This window comes from Medicago truncatula, chromosome 4, assembly GCF_003473485.1.
Source record: "Medicago truncatula cultivar Jemalong A17 chromosome 4, MtrunA17r5.0-ANR, whole genome shotgun sequence".
Taxonomy (NCBI): Eukaryota; Viridiplantae; Streptophyta; class Magnoliopsida; order Fabales; family Fabaceae; genus Medicago; species Medicago truncatula.
In genome coordinates, this window is record NC_053045.1 from 36292055 (window position 1) to 36311642 (window position 19588).

Consider the following 19588-nt stretch of genomic DNA (forward strand, 5'->3'; position numbering starts at 1 on the left):
GCCATGATAGCTTAGCTCGTCCTCGCTAAACATTGGTTTGACTGTTCAACTCATGCCAACTTAACTTGTCCTCACTCGACTCTGGTTTGGCCAACTCAGCTCGTCCTCGCTCAACATTGGTTTGACTGTTCAAGTCATGCCAGCTCAGCTCATCCTCAGTGAACAATGGTTTAGTTATTCAAGTGGCGTGAACCATGCCAAGCTCGCGCCAAGTTAAGCAGCAAATAAACTTGTCGTGGTCATAGCTCAAGTTATGCATGCTCTGAGTTCACGTGTCTTGTACGAATGATTAATGTATCTGAAAGAGCGTGTCAACTTCACGCGCCCTGTACAATCAAGTTGCAACCTAGTTTACACGCGACCATACTCGAACCAGACAACCAATGCGAGGCTCTGGATCGCAACATAATGGGCTTGAGTAACCAAAGAAAGATCCTTTAAGTCAACAAATTAAGGACTATAAAAGGGAACACTTGATAGGCATTAGGATAGGGAGATTTCTAGTTCGAACAATGTATTTTCATTTAATTCTTAGGATTCTTGGAGCACCACCTAGGCACCTCCTTTGAACAACTCGCTTGTTTGTAATTTGTGTTTACATACGTGAACACATTTTTTTTTTTTTTATGATATGTAATTGATAAAACCTTAAAACAACGTTAGGTTGATAATTTAATTATTTAATATTTATCTTTAATTAATTTATCTACAATTTCAAATTAAAGATTAAATTCGTTTAGGAACACAAAACATAAACAGAAACTAAAATTGAAAAAAGATACTTAGAGGGGGAAAAATCAAAGAAAAATTTTAATGACTAAAATGAAAGTTTTCTTTATTTAGAGGGATTAAAATCATATTTAACCCCTTTATAAAAAAAATTCACGTTTATATTTTTGTGAAGCTCAGTTTGTTGGTTTCGTCGTTGAGGGTTCGTGATCGCTAAATGTTCGCCACCATCACCACCACCTTACATGGAGATTATTTGTTAGGGGGGTTTCGTGACTTGTGAGATCTACAATTGTCTCCAGCAAGGGTTTCCTCCATCGTGACTTTTGCCAACAAATGCTTCAGACACTCATTAAACATTCTAAATTAAGAAAAATTATGTATTTCTTAAAAAGTCAAATATTTTAATCTTCAATACATTGAATACTTCTTTAAAAAAGAAAATACAGTGAATACACAAATTTTTATATAAATAAAAACTTACCATTCATTTTTATTTCAATACATTGAATATTTCTCTAAAAAAAAAAATACACTGAATGCTCAAATTTTTATATAAACCTACCATTTATTTTCCTTCAAAAAAATTACATTGTTTTAGTGAGAAAAAGACAAAAGAAGGCACGGAGGGAATCGAATCAATGAATGACCACTGTACTCACATTATTGATTGATTAAATATAAACCCCAGCAGCAGCTCACTATCACTGCAACTCCCTCGTCGTCTTCACTCTCTCGCTCTCTCACTCAGGTACACTCACACACTCTCTCTCTCTCTCTCTCTCTCTCTCTCTCTCTCTCTAAATTGTTTTGAATTTGAATACTCTTAAAACGTGCATTTGACCTTCTCGATTCAGCTTCCCACATAGATCTATCTCTAAACACACAGCACAACGCCAATTTCTGATAGTGTTATTAGATTTGGGGTTTTCTCTTTTATCGTACAAAAACCCTACCCTTAGTTAGCTTCTTTACTTAATGTGACTTCGTTAGTTTCTTTCTTTATTTCAGATCTTGATTAATCTCTCTGCTTCATTTCATGCACATGCAATCATTTTCAAATCTCAAACTGTTACAACTAATTCATCTCTGTTTACAAGTTTTAGTTAAGTGATTTTGACATTCTATAATTTAGATATTTTTAAAATAAGTTAGTTTGGATTGAATTGTATAAAAGCTATTTTGTTGTTACAAAATCATCTCATTATTTTCTCTCTCTCTTAAAAAGAATCTTTTTTTTTTTTTTTTTTTAAAAGTTGCTCTTTAGATTATGATATTTTTTATTTTATACAAAAAGCTATAACAAACTGATGTAATTTGGTTAAGTCCAAAATCATCTATTGATTATTGCTTTGTGAAATAGTTAGTTATTGTTGTTTTGAATATTCTCTTTCACTGCTTTCTGACTCACTGTGTTTTTGTTTAACTAAATTGATTGGCTTTGTTGTTTTAGAAGTGTGTTGTGTAGCCAAGGTTTAAATAAAACTGTTGGGTCAGTTAGAGATATCAATGCTTATAATTTATACATGTCTCTGCAAGCAATTTTCTGCAATTTCATGAACTGTAACCACTAGTGTGAATAATTAACTCTTTAAGAGCTGTAGTTGTGAATTCTCAAAGGATTTACATTTGTTTTTCTTTGTTGCAGTAAGAGAAGAGTGTTATAATCTGAGCAATGTCAGATCTTGAGGCTCCCCTGCGCCCTAAGAGGAAGAAGATTTGGGTTGACTATTTTGTTCAGTTTCGATGGATCCTTGTTATTTTTGTGGTTCTTCCCATTTCCTTCACACTTTATTTTCTTACATACCTTGGTGATGTGAGATCTGAGTGGAAGTCCTTCAAGACGCGGCAGAAGGAACACGATGCCAATGTCGAGAAGGTCGTCAAACGTCTCAAACAGAGGAATCCCTCAAAGGACGGCCTTGTCTGCACCGCTCGTAAGCCGTGGATCGCTGTTGGGATGAGAAATGTTGACTATAAGAGGGCTCGTCATTTTGAAGTTGATCTTTCTGCTTTCAGGAACGTTCTCAATATCGACAAAGAGAGAATGGTTGCTAGGGTAGAGCCCCTTGTCAATATGGGGCAGATTACCAGGGTCACTGTGCCTATGAATCTTGCACTTGCTGTGGTTGCTGAGCTGGACGATCTTACCGTTGGTGGCCTCATAAATGGTTACGGGATAGAAGGAAGTTCCCACAAATATGGCCTCTTTTCCGATACTGTTGTGGCCTTCGAAATTGTTCTGGCAGATGGATCTCTTGTTAGAGCCACCAAGGATAATGAGTACTCTGATCTATTTTACGCTATTCCGTGGTCTCAGGGAACACTTGGGCTTCTTGTTGCTGCAGAGATCAAGCTTATACCCATTAAGGAGTACATGAAGTTAACCTATAAACCGGTTGTTGGCACCCTGAAAGATATTGCACAGGCATATGCTGATTCTTTTGCTCCCAGAGATGGGGACCAGGATAATGATGAGAAGGTTCCCGACTTCGTTGAAACTATGATTTATTCGCCAACACGAGCTGTGTGCATGACAGGGAGGTATGCTTCGAAAGAAGAGGCCAAGAAGAAGGGGAATAAGATAAACAGTGTAGGATGGTGGTACAAAACCTGGTTCTACCAACATGCAGAGACAGCACTCAAAAAGGGGCTGTTTGTAGAATACATTCCCACCAGAGAATATTATCATAGGCACACAAGGTGTTTGTATTGGGAGGGAAAGCTTATCCTCCCATTTGCTGATCAATGGTGGTTTAGGTTTCTGTTTGGCTGGTTGATGCCCCCCAAGGTTTCTCTGCTCAAGGCAACTCAAGGTGAAGCTATTAGAAACTATTACCATGAAATGCATGTTATCCAGGACATACTTGTTCCTCTGTACAAGGTGGGAGATGCACTAGAATGGGTTGACCGCGAAATGGAGGTACACTTTTCCATTCACTAACCTTGATAATGTTTTAGTTGGTTTAATTTTTTCAGACTGTTAAATTCAGGGTGCGGCGGTAAGCCATTTAAAGTTCCAGTTTCAATCACAAGAAACTAAAGTTGGGGCTGAGCTTTCATGTGGTTATTATATTTCACAAACAAAGCCCATTTCCTTTCTCAACATGTTTTTCACCTTTGAAGTTTACCGCTTTTTCAAAAAACCTGTCTTGAGTAAATCTATTTTTTTGAAAACATTGCTCTGTTTAATATCAATTCAAGCTGATATGTCAGGAAGTTGTCTTGTATGATTCAGTTGCTGCTATCATATGTTTTCTTCTTTACATTATTGATTTTCATAACAGATCTACCCCCTTTGGCTCTGTCCACACAAACTGTACAAGCTGCCAGTCAAAACTATGGTTTACCCGGAAGCAGGCTTTGAGCTGCAACGCAGGCAGGGAGACACTCAAGATGCTCAAATGTTCACAGACGTTGGAGTTTACTATGCACCAGGTCCTGTGTTAAGGGGTGAGGTGTTTGATGGTGCAGATGCTGTGCGTAGATTGGAGAACTGGATGATTGAAAATCATTGTTTTCAGCCACAGTACGCTGTGTCTGAACTGAATGAGAAAAGCTTCTGGAGGATGTTTGATGCTGGTCTATATGAGCATTGTAGGAAGAAGTATGGAGCTGTTGGGACCTTCATGAGTGTGTACTACAAATCAAAGAAGGGCAGGAAAACTGAGAAGGAGGTGCGTGAAGCTGAGCAAGCACACCTTGAAACTGCATATGCAGAAGTTGATCAACCGGCAGACTGATTTGAAATTCTGATTTATCTGATGGTAGAATTTGTTGTACCTTGTTGTTTCTGAATTTATTGTTTTGTCTTTGAATTTTCAGATCTTTAGCTTCAGATTGGCCTAGTTGCTGATACTGTTTTTGAGTTTCCAGTGTCTTTTATTAATTATGTGAACCTAACATGGTGATTTTAACCGTTTGAGACTGATATGGCTATGTCTACTGAACAAGTTATTTGCCTTAAACCTCAAAAACGTTTTTTGCCTTAAAATACAATGCACATCCCCATGTTTGGGTGGACGCAGGTTTAGGTTTGGTTCCAAACGATCCTTTGTCAGAAAGGAACTTTATAGATGCATTGGGTTCAGCTAAACATGCACAGATGAACCTGGAACACTTGGAGCTGTAATAACGTGCGTCAAATGATTCTACTCCCTAAAACGTATGTATTGATTGCCTAAAGGATTTATTTCATACACTTTCAGTACAAAGTTTTTTTACACTTCTGAGTCAATACCGTATGCCCGTAAGATCAGTTGAAACATTTGATCTTAATCACAATCACTTTTAAACTTTTTTACACACGGATAGTGGATGAAAATTAAATTTTATGTAAATTGTGTTTACTATCATTGGCCAAGCTGAATTGTGTGACCTGTACTCCCTCCTTCCCATATTATAAGAAAGAAAAAAAATCACACTTATTAACAAAACTAAAACATAGTTTGTAACATAGTTTTTTGTGTTATCTTTGAAATAATTTATAGGAAGATGTAAAAACAATTTTCATTGGTAGTTGATTATAGAGAAAATGAAAAAGCTAGTAAATTGAATGCATTTTACATTTAATTTTCCTTTGGAAAAGATAATTTTTTGAAAAAACATAATTAAATATGATAAAAGTTAGTTTTTTTTGCTTACAATTTGGGACAAAGAAAATGAGTTTTTCTAGTAGTTTCTGCATAAAATTTAATTCTAGTAGTTTCTGAATTGAAATTATAACGTGATTTGTGTGTGTAATGTTGGGTCAAAAGTAGGGGTGTAACGGTTTGGATTGGTTTTCAGTCAAAAAAATGTCCGAATCGATAAAACCTTCATCGGTTTGGATTGGTTCGGTTTTCATTGTTTTTCAAAAAAGAAACCAAACCAAACTAATCGGTTGGGTTCGGTTTGGATGGTTCGGTTGATCAGTTTATTTAAAAATACAATTAAAAAAAAGCATATTCTAACAAAATATTTCATAGAACTTTGTATAATTGTATTTCATATTTTTGTTTTTTCATGTTCTCTATTTTTCAAACAACATTTTTATTACTAACCTTACTCAATATTTCATACATATGATTAAAGATTCATTCATCCATCATTTTTCAAAAACAACTTCATCAAACTCAAATATTTCAAAAGCATTTTATGGCTAGGGTTTCTCTTTTAGTAGAAAAGAAAGAGTCTGACTGATGAGATGAGATGAAAATGAGAGAAAGTGAATTGATTAAAAAATATTTTATGTTTAATTTTGGGCCTAACCATAAGTTTGTGTGAGGTAGGATAATATTAGTAAAATAAGGAGTGTGGTTATCATCAGATTGATTCATCAGGTTCACGAATCTCGAAATGAAAAACCATGAACCAAACCAAATTAAATCGATTTTGATTGGTTCGGAACGGTTTCAAACCGAACCAAACAATGTCAGATATTTTTTCGGTTTGGTTCGATTTAGACTTTCGATTTCGTTGGTTTTGCCCGAATCACTTACGCCCCTGGTCAAAAGATCCCCCCTCCTCGGATTGCACTCAGGCCACCTCAACTCATTCAAATTCTTCTCTTAAAAAAACTCATTTAAAATCAATTTAAAACCAACCACACACTAATGTAACAAGTATCCAAAAGACAAACATATTCATAAATCATAATAGGCTTTATCTAACATACACTGCTAAATTGGTCTTGCACCACGTGTTTATTTTTCACCATTCGGTTAACAAGTCTATTCATATTTCAGTTAGTTTAATAGTGAGCTTTATTAATCTAATGGTTAAAATGACATTATGCAGCCTTGTCTTTTTTATGCACCGTAGAGTTGGTAGTCATAATATTAAGGCAAAAGGCTAAGCATTTGTGAGGTTTTCATAGCCATTGTGTGTTTTGAATTAGCTTATTTTATATTAAAACAATTTATAGTTGCACCGACAGGCTACATGGCCTAAAAGGGTCATATACGTATTAACAAAACAAAATGACGGTTTCTTTTTCCACTTTATGAGTTTTTCGCACTTAATACAATTTGAATTATAGAATTTAAACGACATGAATATCCTATAAAAACCTTCAAAAATATGTGGAAACATTTCGAATTTTGAAATCTAAATAAGGCGTGCAAGAAACTTATAGGATGAGAAAAATAATGGCAAAACAAAATTGTTTTCATCCTGAGTCAGTGACTAGGTTCTTAAAAGGTTTTGAACCACTCTAAAAAGGATACCTTTCATGAAGATCGGCATGAAGAATAGATTGTGTATTATAAGAATGTGTTTGAATGGTGGAGAATAGAATGGAAAACTTATTTTATTTTATATTTTGAAATTACCAACATTGTAAAAAAATTCTTACCATCTCGATCTTGTCTCTTTGTGACATGATGACCGACAACGCAACCTCATCCTTTAGAGCTTCTGCACAATTTTATTGAATCGATATTGCTTGCATTTTTACCTTGTACAACTTGAAAACCATTGTCTTTGGTAAATTTTTGGATATCTCACTTGGTACACATAATGTTGAGAATTGTTGTTGACACATTGCATAAGGTTGTGTCACACGAGTAATTTATCGAAATGCCGCTCGACAGTTAACTCCCAAGGAAAACTGAAAACTTCGGCAGTTAACTGCCGAGGAAACCTCAAACCTGTTTTTTTTTTTTTTTTGACAAAAACCATAAATTGTCATTAATAATATTTATTGATTTTGAATGTTTCCATCATTATTTTGGTACGTTTCAAACAATTGCAGTATTATACTTATGCATATATATCTTAATAAGAATAACATTTAAATCAATGTAAAAATTAAGCATTTGAATATTATTTTTCACATTACTTAAATAAAAATAATAATAAAAAAATCGTTAAAATAATTGGGCGCAATGATTTTTTTAAAGGTATAATATGTTGTTATATTTTCTACATTAAAATAATTGTGCACAAAGATTTTTTATTTATTTAAGTAATTTGCAAAACAATATTCAAATGCTTAATTTTTACACTTATTGAAATATTTTTTGAGGACTTAAATGCTCTTTATTTTTTTGGTCAAGATTTAAATGATATTCTTATATATATATATAGTGAGAGAGAGGATTCGTTGACACCAGGTGTCAACGAATTCGCTGACACCAAATTTGATCCGTCCATTTAATTAATCTAATGGTGTTTAATTATTCCCTAAATTGCTAATGTGAGGTGACTCTCATACTAGTTGTAACCGTTTTTAATCTCTGCCTAATTATTCCCTAAAATTTCTACAGCATCTCTTTGGAGACACACCAACGTCCATGAGATATTTCTCTTTCGAAAGAATTACTCAATTCTACTTTGTAAGAATTAACTTTGGAGGCCAACAATAATTCAAATTCTTCTTTATCGGTGGTGTGGTGTAGCAGCCAGGATCAATTCAATATTTGATTGCAAAAAAGTTATATAATTTGTATTATTATTGACATGTGATTCCACCATCGATTCAATTAAATAATTAAATTTAATTAAGGAACATGGGATCTATGAGATTGGGATCAAATTTAGGAATTGAATTTGAGTAGGCAATAAAGACAATAAAATTATGGTAGCAGATTCATGTTTTATTGCTATAGAAAACAACGTATTCAATTTATATTTTATTGCCATGATTGTGTTTATATTGATTCCGTTTGTATGCTATGATCAATTGGTATTTGGTTGTGTGGAAGTACATAGATGCAGACATAGGGAGGAAGAAGAAGAGAGTGTGGTATGTTTTTCTTTGAAGAGTCCCCGCCTTAACAATCAAGTGAATAAATGTAAGTCATTAAGATCAAAACAAAGAATGGTTAGGATTTGGAGTCAACGAATTCGTTAAATTAGAAACTATTGTGAGCCTTTGATTAAATATAATGTACGGTTGAGATTTGGTGTCAACGAATCCGTCGACACCTGGTGTCAACGGATCCTGACTCTTATATATATATATATATATATATATATATATATATATATATATATATATATATATATATAATACTGCAATTGTTTGAAACGTACAAAATAATGATTGAAACATTCAAAATCAATAAATATTATTAATGACGATTTATGGTTTTTGTAAAAAAAAAAAAAAACACAGGTTTGAGGTTTTCTCGACAGTTAACTGCCGAAGATTTTAGTTTTCCTCGGTAGTATACTGCCGAAGTTTTCTTCGGTAGTTAACTGCAGCTGGTTCCATAATTCGGCAGTTAACTACCGAGGGACATTTGAGTAAATTACTCGTGTTTCTCAGCCAATGCATATGTGTCAACAACAATTCTCCATGATGTTTGCCTAATGTGTGGTAAAATTAGCAACGACCATTAACCAAAATGACCAAACAAACCATGGGGGGGATATCTATAATATACTTCAACAAATTCTCTAAAAACAAACTCTAATATTTACCCTTTACCTAGTCTTTTTCCTTGAACAATAAACACAATGTTTTAACCACCTAAGGTGTTTTACAACCCTATCATTTATCCCAAAAGATCTCAATCATTAGCCTTTGATTTCTTAAGCACCACACACACACATATATAGAGAGAACTCAAACACGTGCATATAGTCTTGGTCTCCCTTTTTCTTTACAAGACTTCTCAAATACATATATTTTCACCTAACACTAACATCATCAAAAAAATAAAGTATCTTAAGATTTTGAATTGCGATCCTCTCAATATATCATGTTGGAATCCTTATGGTGTCAATTTTTGTGTACTAATCTATCTAAACTTTTGATGTGATTTCAAATGAGTGATCCGCTAGTAAATGATGTGATTGATATTTCAAATTAGTTGATATTTTGTATACCGAATTTAAAAGAACATTGTCATAAATCATTGTAAATTGTACTCTATTCTTTTCACGAGTCTTTTGTTAATACGCACTTAAATCTTCACACGGTTCAGGTAGGCGCTGTTCTATTTTCTATGTCGGTTTTCTGGTGGACGTGGAGACACAAGAATTTAACGTGTCTAAATCATGAAACCTGGTCCATTCATCGGCTTAGTTATCATGTTCATGTCACGGGTGAAACTACCGACACCCGTTTCCAATCAGTACCGGCTACTCCTTTAGATGTCATGGTCCGCTGCAGGGGCGGATTCACCTTGAAACATGGTGTGGCACTTGCCACACCAGATTATTCCCTATATTTTTTTTTTTTCATATAATAAACCTAAACAATTCTTTATATATAATATATGTTGCTACTTTGACATGATTATTTACATGGCCTAGTGGTTTGAGTTTGCGTTGTTGATTGGCTTGTACAGTGTTCAACACTCTGCTGTACCTTTTTAATAATGTTTTTTTTTTTAAAATATTAACATAAAATAGTAATAACAAAATGTTGATTGCAGGGAATCGAACATTTAACCATTCAAATGAAACAGACATGCTTAAACCAATTTACTAAAGACTTTTAGATGTCAAAATCTCATCTTTTTAGTATATAAAGTAATATATTTTGCTTCATAGTTTTTTTTTGCCACACTGATATCGAATGTCTGGATCCGCCCCTGGTCCGCTGGAACAATAATGACTTTAATTGCATTGTTCTAAATGTGGATGGTAGCTGTTTAGGACCCTATTTGCGCAGGCTATGGAGGTGTCATCCGAAACTCTGCTGGTCTCTACCTCTCGGGGTTCTCTGGTTTCATCGATTCAACAACAAATATTTTGTTTGCCGAGCTTACTGCTATTCATCGCGGTCTTCTCCTGGCTGTGCAATTGGGCTTTGAGGAAATGGTTCGCTATTTTGATTCTATGCTATCCGTCAAACTCCTCACTGAGCATGTTTCCATCTATCATGCCTACGCTGTTTTACTCCATGATATCAAAGACATTTTGTACACTTCAAATTTCTCCATTCATCATTGTCTTCGTGAAGGGAACCAATGTACTGACTACATGGCGAAGTTAGGAGCAAACTCATGCCTCTCCTCCATCAGACCTGCCCCCTTTGATCAGGAACGACGCCATGGGAACCTATTTTCCTAGAGCTTAGTTGTTTTATTTTTGTGTCTTTTTGTTGTCTTTTCCTTTAGCTTTGTAACAAAAAAAAAAATCTTCACATGGTCAATATCATAATAAATAGTGTTTTGAAGAAAACGGAAAAGCATGAAGAGGCTGACTACCAAAAGCATGTAAGAAAATTAGAGAAGACCATCATTATCAAGTGAACCGTGTTGGCTCCCATGTTCTAAACCTCCGACCCACGTGCGCAAAATAACAACAAAGTTTAATGCATGGCTTTAAACAAGAATTAAAATAACGTTCCGTCATAGTATTGTTGGAGAATTTTGATGCACAACCATTTTTATGCTCTAGGAAAAAAAATCTTTTACCAAATTATTTTATAATTTTTTACTATATTTGAGTTGAACTTAGTTGACAATCTAATTTATATTCTTTATCTATCTATTTTTTGAGTTCATTTTGATGGTGTGACAAACAAGTTATTTATGTGAAAAGGGAGTTGATAATGTGACTCTATCTTGGCAAACTTTCATTTACCAAATCATTTTCATTTTTTTTGACCTTCTTTGAATTTCAAGATGTTAATAATCACAAAATTTTACAATTTTGGACTGTGTTTCCCCCGTTTACTCAAAGATGATGATGTGGAGTGGAGGTCTACATGCATACATACATACATAGATCTTTGAGTCACAAATGATAATCCACGTAGTCAAAATTCTGAGGCCAAAAATCTAGGTTGAAATTCCCACTTAAACCGTGTCCAATCTTTCTTCATTCCAATTCAATTTCAATTTCTCTCATTTTTCATAACATTCCCTTCCATTCCTCTTCCCACTTTCCCAAGCTTTCAAGTTTACATTTTTCAATTAATACCACAAATCCCCAATTTCAAAGTATTAATTCAATTCATTCATGTTGTTTAAGCTTAATCATATCCATTGTAATGACCCTTTGTTCATTCTCTTCTCTTCTATCCATATCCATTCATGATTCTTCAACAAGCTTCTCCTACTTTTCACTTCTCTCTTTGTCCCTGCAACAACAATTATGCTTCCAATTCTCTTCTTTCCTTTCCCCTTTCCAAAACCATGAAAAAGCGCTTATTTTCAAATCACTACTCATATCGCAAATTCCGTAGAAAAAAATGGACCCTTTATTCCTCTTCTATTCAAAAACAATCTGCAACTACTTCCAATCCCAAATTCGCTAATTCTTCTAAAAGGGGTGCGAAAAGTTTTGTTTTTGATGGCAGAATTTCAAATTCAAATGATGAACTTGAAGTTGAAGGTGGTGAAGTTGAATTAAGGGATTCGCAGGTTCAATTGGGTTCAAATTTTACTACTTTTCAAGAGGATCCAATTGTGGATAAGCTTAGAACTCAGTTGGGTGTGATTCACCCGATTCCATCGCCTCCTATTAACCGACACGTTGCTGGTTTGTTTGTGTTTTTTTTCTTTGTTGGTGTTGTTTTTGATAAATTATGGACTTTTAGAAGAAGGAGGAACAAAGTTAGTAGTGAAGATAGTTTTCGCGGTGTGTGGCCGCAGGTTCCTACTAGTTTTTCGTTGTTTTTGGAGAAGGATTTGCAGAGGAAAGAGTCAGTTGAATGGGTGAACATGGTGTTAGGGAAGTTGTGGAAGGTTTATAGAGGTGGACTTGAGAATTGGATTATTGGGTTACTTCAACCTGTTATTGATGATTTGAAGAAGCCTGATTATGTTGAAAGAGTTGAGATTAAGCAATTCTCATTAGGGGATGAACCTTTGTCTGTTAGGAATGTTGAACGTAGGACTTCCCGCCGTGTCAATGATTTACAGTATGTTTTGCTTCTCTCTTGTGCTTTGTTGAATTGTATATTATTGTATGTGTAACTGTTGACTTGATTGATTGCTATATGTTATGCTTTTCTTCTTTGTTTAATGTTGTCTGCTGAAAAGGGTTCTTTTTTTCAATGAAGTCATTTTCAAACTGAGGTTTTTCATTTTTATATATGCTCCTTGGAACAGTACTCATCAAATTCTCATCCAGGGCTGTTTTAGTTAATGTAATGAAAATTTTACAATGATGAGAAGACAATGACATGGTGTTTCCCGCTTGGTATTTCACTTTTTTGTGGCACAAGGCAAGGGAATAGACTCGCTGTTGGTGTGTTTTGGTGGACATATCATAGCTTAAGTTAAATGTTTTGTTGGCTATAAAATATTGAAAGAAAAAAAGATCTTTTTGCTTAGTATGCTTCATTTGCACAATTGATATCTTCTTAACTTTTTTTTATCATATCTTTTGTAGAAAGGGTCAGTTTTGGATTTTGGACCATTTTTAGTAATTGTATTTCTGGATTTATATTCCTGAGGTCCAAGGCTATTATGTTATTTAGGTTTTTATTATCATATGCTTAATATAAGAAATTTATTTCCCTTGGTTTTATCTAGGTACCAGATAGGCCTTAGGTATACTGGAGGTGCTCGCATGCTGTTAAGTCTTTCTCTTAAATTTGGCATTATTCCGATTGTTGTACCTGTTGGTGTTCGAGATTTTGACATTGATGGTGAACTTTGGGTAAAATTGAGATTAATACCAACAGCTCCTTGGGTCGGAGCTGCTTCATGGGCTTTTGTTTCACTTCCAAAGATCAAGTTTGAACTGTCTCCATTTCGTTTGTTCAACTTAATGGGTATGTCAAATGTTTTTAAATCTTAGAAATTCTATTCCTCTTTTACTTAGATCTGAGTGCTTCTGTAAGCAATTCAACTATGTTGCATTTAAATTTATCTAGTTTTTTTAATTTTAGTGGAGTGGTTGTGGAAATGGTAACACTCTTGATCACTTAGTTGTAGAAGCTCTAATACAATATGATGAAACAACTCTCCCAAAATATTGGGTCAAGACTTGTGGATTGTTTCGTATTTAATATAGTGTATTTTCCATCTGGTATTTTAATTTTGATAATAGAGTTTTTTTTTTTTATAGGTCAAAGAAACATATGTTACATATCATTGCCTTGCATTTAAAATACATATTTTTGAAGAATATCGAATTTATTGTTGCTGACATTTCTGTTTGTTTCTTCTTTTGTGCATCATTGGGCATGGTCAGCAATTCCAGTTCTCTCGATGTAAGTTTCATTTTTCTTTTTTACTATTATTGCATTTGATGCTTGTGAATCCGTATGTATGTGTGCACTTATGTAAATGCATATTTAAAATGGTACTAGTATTATTTATAATGTATTATTAGAACATGCATTCGATGCTAATGCTACTAATTATATAAATTAGAAAGTAACTGCACTTTGGAAACTTTTGTTACTCCAGATTAAATATTTATTGTGTTAATCGTAAATGGCTATACACTATTTTAAATTTTAGAAGTTGAGTTTTCCTTGTTTCTCTTCATCGTTATGGATTATCTCTAGATTGGCTGTGGAAATTGGTTCTTTTCCTGCACTAACTGTAATGTAATTATTCTGGCCTTTCTCTTGTAGGTTTTTGACCAAACTTCTTACAGTAGATTTACCTAGACTATTTGTACGGCCAAACAAAATTGTTTTGGATTTTGAGAAGGGAAAAGCTGTTGGTCCCGTCACTGTTGGTCCTGTCGTTGATGGTGTTAAATCTGGAGAAATGCAAGAAGGAAACATGGATTCTGTTGGTGAACTCTCCGTCACTCTTGTGGATGCTCGAAAGCTTCCTTATTTTTTTGGTAAAATCTATTGTCTTGTATTTGCTTTTAAGTAAATTACTGCTTTTTTTTTTGTTGGATTATTAGTACTAGATTGGGACTTTCTTTGCTATTTAATAGATTTTCTTTTTGTAGTACTCTAATATTATTTGGTTCACAAGAACTTCTTTTTCTTCTTTATATATCAGTATCGATAAACATGGTAGACTCCAAGGTAGTCAGTCTTCAGATGTTAGACTAAAGTTGTATGATTTAATCGTGATTGATTTTTTCTTTTGTACATTATTAATTCATGTGAAGATAAAAGTGTAGCATGAATATTCTCTATAGAAGAGGCAGGAGAAAGGAAAAAGGGGAAAAAGTCTAAACTTATAGTTGCATGCTTAGAAGAACTGCTACCTTGAGTAATTTCTCTTCGTTTTGTAATGATTTGTTTGTTTTTATTGGATTCTAAATCATAAATAAAACATAGTTTTGGTCTTATCTTTGTTTTGTACCCCATTTCGTCTTATATTTGTTTTCTTTGATGACCAGTTTCAGTATTCACAAGAATACCAGTTAGGAAATAATGTGAAATGTGTTGCATTATCTGCCCTACTCAATTTTTTTAATTTGCTGTTTTTCCAGGCAAGACAGATCCATATGTTATTCTTAGCCTTGGAGATCAAACCATACGCAGCAAAAAGAACAGTCAAACTACTGTCATTGGCGCCCCTGGAATGCCAATTTGGAATCAGGTGTTGTTTTTGAATTTCCTGATTCATCTTTGTATATACTATTTCCATATTTTTCGTTGTATTCACATGTTCTAGCACCACAGGATTTCCATATGCTTGTTTCCAACCCTAAAAAGCAGAAGTTAAGTATCCAAGTTAAGGACGCTCTGGGATTTGCAGATTTGACCATTGGTACTGGAGAGGTATGTATTATGCGTGCAATATCAAAAGTATTTGGGTTTCGGTGATGTTTTATTTCTTGTGTTCTCTACTTGTTAGTTAATACTTCATTCACAGTCTACGTGCATAGATAATACACTTAGTTTTTCTCTCCTTTTCTTTTGCTGCTTAGTGTCTTGTCTGTGTATGGTCCATAATGCTGCATTCTAATTGCTTAATTTTAATATCTATAACATGTATTTTTTGGCCAATTTTTCAAATATTTTCTCATTAAAAGTCTGGTTTGATGTCTTGTGTCTGACTCATTATTATTGCATGTGGAATCCTTGTCTTAAGCAAAGATGTGCTCAGCAGGTTCTCCCTTCCTCCTCTGTTGCTGATTAGCTGTGTTTTCCTTATGAATTGAACAGTGTTAAGCAGAATGAGCCTCACCAGAATTGGTGATCTTAGATGAGTTATATTATTGGTGGTTTTTAAAAATATAGATGCTTAAATTATTTAATCTTATGGAGAATTCTTTGAAGATTTATTGTATGCCACTAAACTGAATGCTTTGGAGTGTATCGGGCATGGTTTTGGACTGTATCGAGTATGAATACGGCTTCTTCTAATTTTTTCTTTTGCTTAGTCGCTGAAAGAACTGTAGCCTTTAAAAATAAGAAGCCCAAAGGTAGAATCGTTAGGCCTCAAACTGAGATTTGTTCTAGAAGAATTAAGGGATGGAGCATGCCTGTGGGGAAGGAAGATATATGAGAGAATATTTTCTGGCGCGTGCTGGGAACAACGGTATAGACAGCTTTCAATGTGTAAATAAAGGGGTCCTAGTAGGGAAAAGGTTGGATGTTCATGGGAAGGGTGCAGGGGTTTCGGTAGGGAAGAGAGTGGAAGAGAGTTTTGTGGTGATGTTGGTGGGCCATTGGCTTGGGTGGAGATTGCTTGTTGCAGTCTGAGTATCATTCCTTCTTTTATCCTTTTGCCATTAAATTTGTGTTCTTCTGTTATAAGGAGTTGAGCTCCCTTTTTGCTGCATAACTTTTCGAGAGATTTTTAGTTCCCATCAAAGAGAGTAGTTGACAATAACATGCTGGGATTTTTAGCAACCATGTTAACTTTTTTCATGCCATTTAGATGCAGTGTAGTCTTAAAAAATACCACACTTTTCGACCATGTGAACTTATTTATTTTTACGCGATGTTGTAAGTAGTTATTGCAATGTAAATATTATCTTCCCAATCCCTTGCATCAAAGTAGTGATGTTTGCTACTATTGTTGTTATTTATGATTATAAAATTTGTTATTGAGATTTGTTGTTTGCAATTGATTAAGAATGGAGCTATTTTTTCCTGTGTGTATGTTTCTTATCTGACAATGTTTTCAGGTTGATTTGGGATCTCTTCAAGACACTGTACCAACAGACAGAATTGTTGCTTTACAAGGGGGTTGGGTTTTTTTACGAAAGGGCTCGTCTGGGGAGATATTGCTTAGGCTAACATATAAAGCATATGTGGAGGATGAGGAAGATGACAAGACTGAGGAGGATTCCATTGATATAGATGTTTCAGACGATGAGTTGTCTGATACAGAAGAAGCAAATGTCACTGATAAGATGGGCGTAAGAGAATCTGCGTACCCAACAGATAAAGAATCATTTATGGATGTTTTGGCTGCAATAATTGTTAGCGAGGAATTCCAAGGGATAGTAGCATCTGAAACAGGGTTTACCAAAGGTTTGGATAATGGCTCAAATACAGGGTCTAAAGCATCAAAATCTCCTGTTGCCAATGCGGAATCAATTCCTCCTAGTGCTGATAATTCTGAAGGTTCTTCTGGAGGTACCATACTCTTAGAATCTCTAATTTAAGCTGTCTAACATGGACATGTATTATTCATGAAGCATCTCATACTCATGACGAAAGTTAAACTTCAATGCAGGGTCGGCCTTATTTTGGCTTGCTGTGATTACTAGCATAGCAGTATTAATTGCTGTCAATATCAGTGGATCAAGTATCTTCAATCCTTAAGATGGTGTTCTGCTGCATGCAATCTTCATCTTGGTTCAGCTAAAGTAATTCTCACGTCTTCATTGCTTCCTATATTCAACTTTAGTAAGCTCGTTTTTATCTATTACTCCCTCCGTCCCATAATAACTGACCCATTTGCAAAAAAATACTGTCCCATAAAAATTGACCCATTTCACTTTTCAATACAATATTAATTACTTTTTTTTTCAATTATAACACTAATTAATATTACTTTCACCACTCCCAATTCAATATAATCTGCTTTGCATTTATGATAAAGAAGAATGCACCAATAGTTGATAAGGGCACTCAAACCCATTTTTCTCTCTCTTTCACTTATACACTTTTTCTTAATAAGTGTGAAATGAGTCAATGGCTCAGTTAAAATGGGACGGAGGGAGTATATTACAATAACCATGCCATAAAGATTTAACAAGGTTTTATGTTCGTTGTTGATTGATTAAGCAACAATAGTGCATAGACATTGATTTTTCCTTTAGATTATAGATTTTTTTTTTTCTCATATGGCGTCGGCAACTATCTGATATTTGCCTTGTTGTGCTTGTCCATCTTGAAGCTTCTCTCCATGCGTGGATAACTAATGGAGAGTGTAATGAAATGTAATGAGATAAAGCAGATTGAAATGGAATGGAAAGAATTTACTATTCCCTTGTTAGGTTATATTTATAAGTCTCGTTTCATTCCATATCCACCAAATTGGCGAGCAAAAAAAAAAGTGGAGTATTGGATGTAATGAAATGGAATGCATTCCATCATATTCCAATTCATTCTGTCTTATTTTAAACAATCCCAGGGGTGGAACATATCATTGTTATTATTGGTTCCCCGATCCAATCATAGCAAAATAAAATCTTGTACTCTCAAACACATCGTAAATACTCAGTGGATGTATGCCTTAAGAAATAACATCAGTTTTTGTTACAATATTGTGCACTTTCATTGGATAGTTCAACTGCTTACATGTTATGTTCGTACTTCTTGTGCTCAATTTCCACTAAAAGTTGTTAATTTTGGTCTTATTTTTTACCCTGGCAGGTTGTGCAGTGGATATTAATCAGATCATTTTTCTTTTAGCTATTTGTCTAGTTTAGTATATTTGTATATGCATGAGTACTGCTGTGGAGGAAAGCATCTACTGGCGGCGCGTGATTCTTGGCTTCAATTTGTGAGAGCTACAAATTTTAATTCAGCTTAAACATATATTAATTGTTATATATGCAAATACAAACGATATTTTTTTTTACCAGGCAATAATAAAATAGAATAACAGGGTTTCTTTTACCATTTCATGTCTGGGACTTTTTTTACAACCTTTCCAATACGCGAATAATGACGACTATTTCTTAATTTATCAATGATTGCTGATGGTGTCTGAAGGTAAAAAATAACAAGGCAATCAGAATGGTAGTATCTAACCTAATGTCCATGTAACCCTAAGCGATTGTTTAGCTCATGTATGTTTCAATGACGACTCTTTAGTTTGACTGATTGTTTAACCAAATTTGATTTACAACTTTGATTGACATGGACCTAATAGGGGTTCTGCTTTTTCTGTTTGCCCTTGGGTATATGTCACTAACCATTTTGTCAGGTATCTACTATATTAAATTTCACAACTCAGTTTAATCAATTGTAAGTTTGCAAATTTATCCAAACATACATAATGCGTAGAAGTGTTTGTATTTGGTTAATAGGTTTTGAAAAGAGGGCACATTTGCTCAAGCGTATATAACACATGATTCAAGACACAATACTTGAAATTTGGGGCAGTAACTAGTTTAAGTCTTGAACTAAATAATTCCTTCAGAAAACATAATCTTGAACTAAATAAAGTCAGACAATCTATACAAACTAGACCATCGACGACGGGTCTTATCAATAGAGATCAATAAGTTATCTTTGACCAATGTGATCCATGAGTCCACCAATAAGATTATTAGAGATACAATATTACAATGAAATTCATCTTAATATGTCCACCAATGGCATTTAAATCTTACTAATTTTTTCATTCTAGTCTTTTTAAAAACATAATTTATAATACTTATTTAAAAATACCTCAAAAAAGTGTGATATGGAATACTTGGATCTAACTAAAGCTTCCATTTTAGTTCCAACGGATTCTAAAATTGAGTTTATACAATTTATTGGTTTATTACACAAAAGAAAAGTATACCCTACAATAATGTTAAAAAATAACTATAGCTTATAGGAAAATAAAAGGTCAATATCTCAAATAATCAAGATTTACTT

At 34.1% G+C, this 19588-nt stretch overlaps 2 protein-coding genes across 2 annotated transcripts; both read left to right on the forward strand.

Annotated features, from left to right (window-relative positions):
- Nucleotides 1-1324: 1324 nt before the first annotated feature.
- On the forward strand, nt 1325-4697 carry LOC25492834 (delta(24)-sterol reductase). The gene is made up of 3 exons (XM_013601081.2): nt 1325-1480; nt 2378-3652; nt 4017-4697. Exons 2-3 carry the CDS (start codon nt 2405-2407, stop codon nt 4470-4472), a joined length of 1704 nt encoding a protein of 567 aa, XP_013456535.1. The 5' UTR covers nt 1325-1480; nt 2378-2404; the 3' UTR covers nt 4473-4697.
- Nucleotides 4698-11415: 6718 nt separating this feature from the next.
- Nucleotides 11416-18624, forward strand: LOC25492835 (tricalbin-3). Its single transcript, XM_024782382.2, has 9 exons — nt 11416-12532; nt 13149-13390; nt 13813-13831; nt 14201-14418; nt 15025-15134; nt 15218-15316; nt 16672-17125; nt 17226-17358; nt 18371-18624. The coding sequence occupies exons 1-8, from the start codon at nt 11703-11705 to the stop codon at nt 17312-17314; spliced, it is 2061 nt and encodes a 686-aa protein (XP_024638150.2). The 5' UTR covers nt 11416-11702; the 3' UTR covers nt 17315-17358; nt 18371-18624.
- Nucleotides 18625-19588: the final 964 nt, after the last annotated feature.

Coding starts and splice junctions, on each gene's coding strand:
- LOC25492834 (XM_013601081.2), top strand. CDS start 2,405: ATGTCAGATCTTGAGGCTCCCCTGCGCCCTAAGAGGAAGAAGATTTGG. Junction 3,653..4,016: donor GGGTTGACCGCGAAATGGAG/GTACACTTTTCC, acceptor TTTTCATAACAG/ATCTACCCCCTTTGGCTCTG.
- LOC25492835 (XM_024782382.2), top strand. CDS start 11,703: ATGATTCTTCAACAAGCTTCTCCTACTTTTCACTTCTCTCTTTGTCCC. Junction 15,135..15,217: donor GAATGCCAATTTGGAATCAG/GTGTTGTTTTTG, acceptor CTAGCACCACAG/GATTTCCATATGCTTGTTTC. Junction 15,317..16,671: donor TGACCATTGGTACTGGAGAG/GTATGTATTATG, acceptor CAATGTTTTCAG/GTTGATTTGGGATCTCTTCA.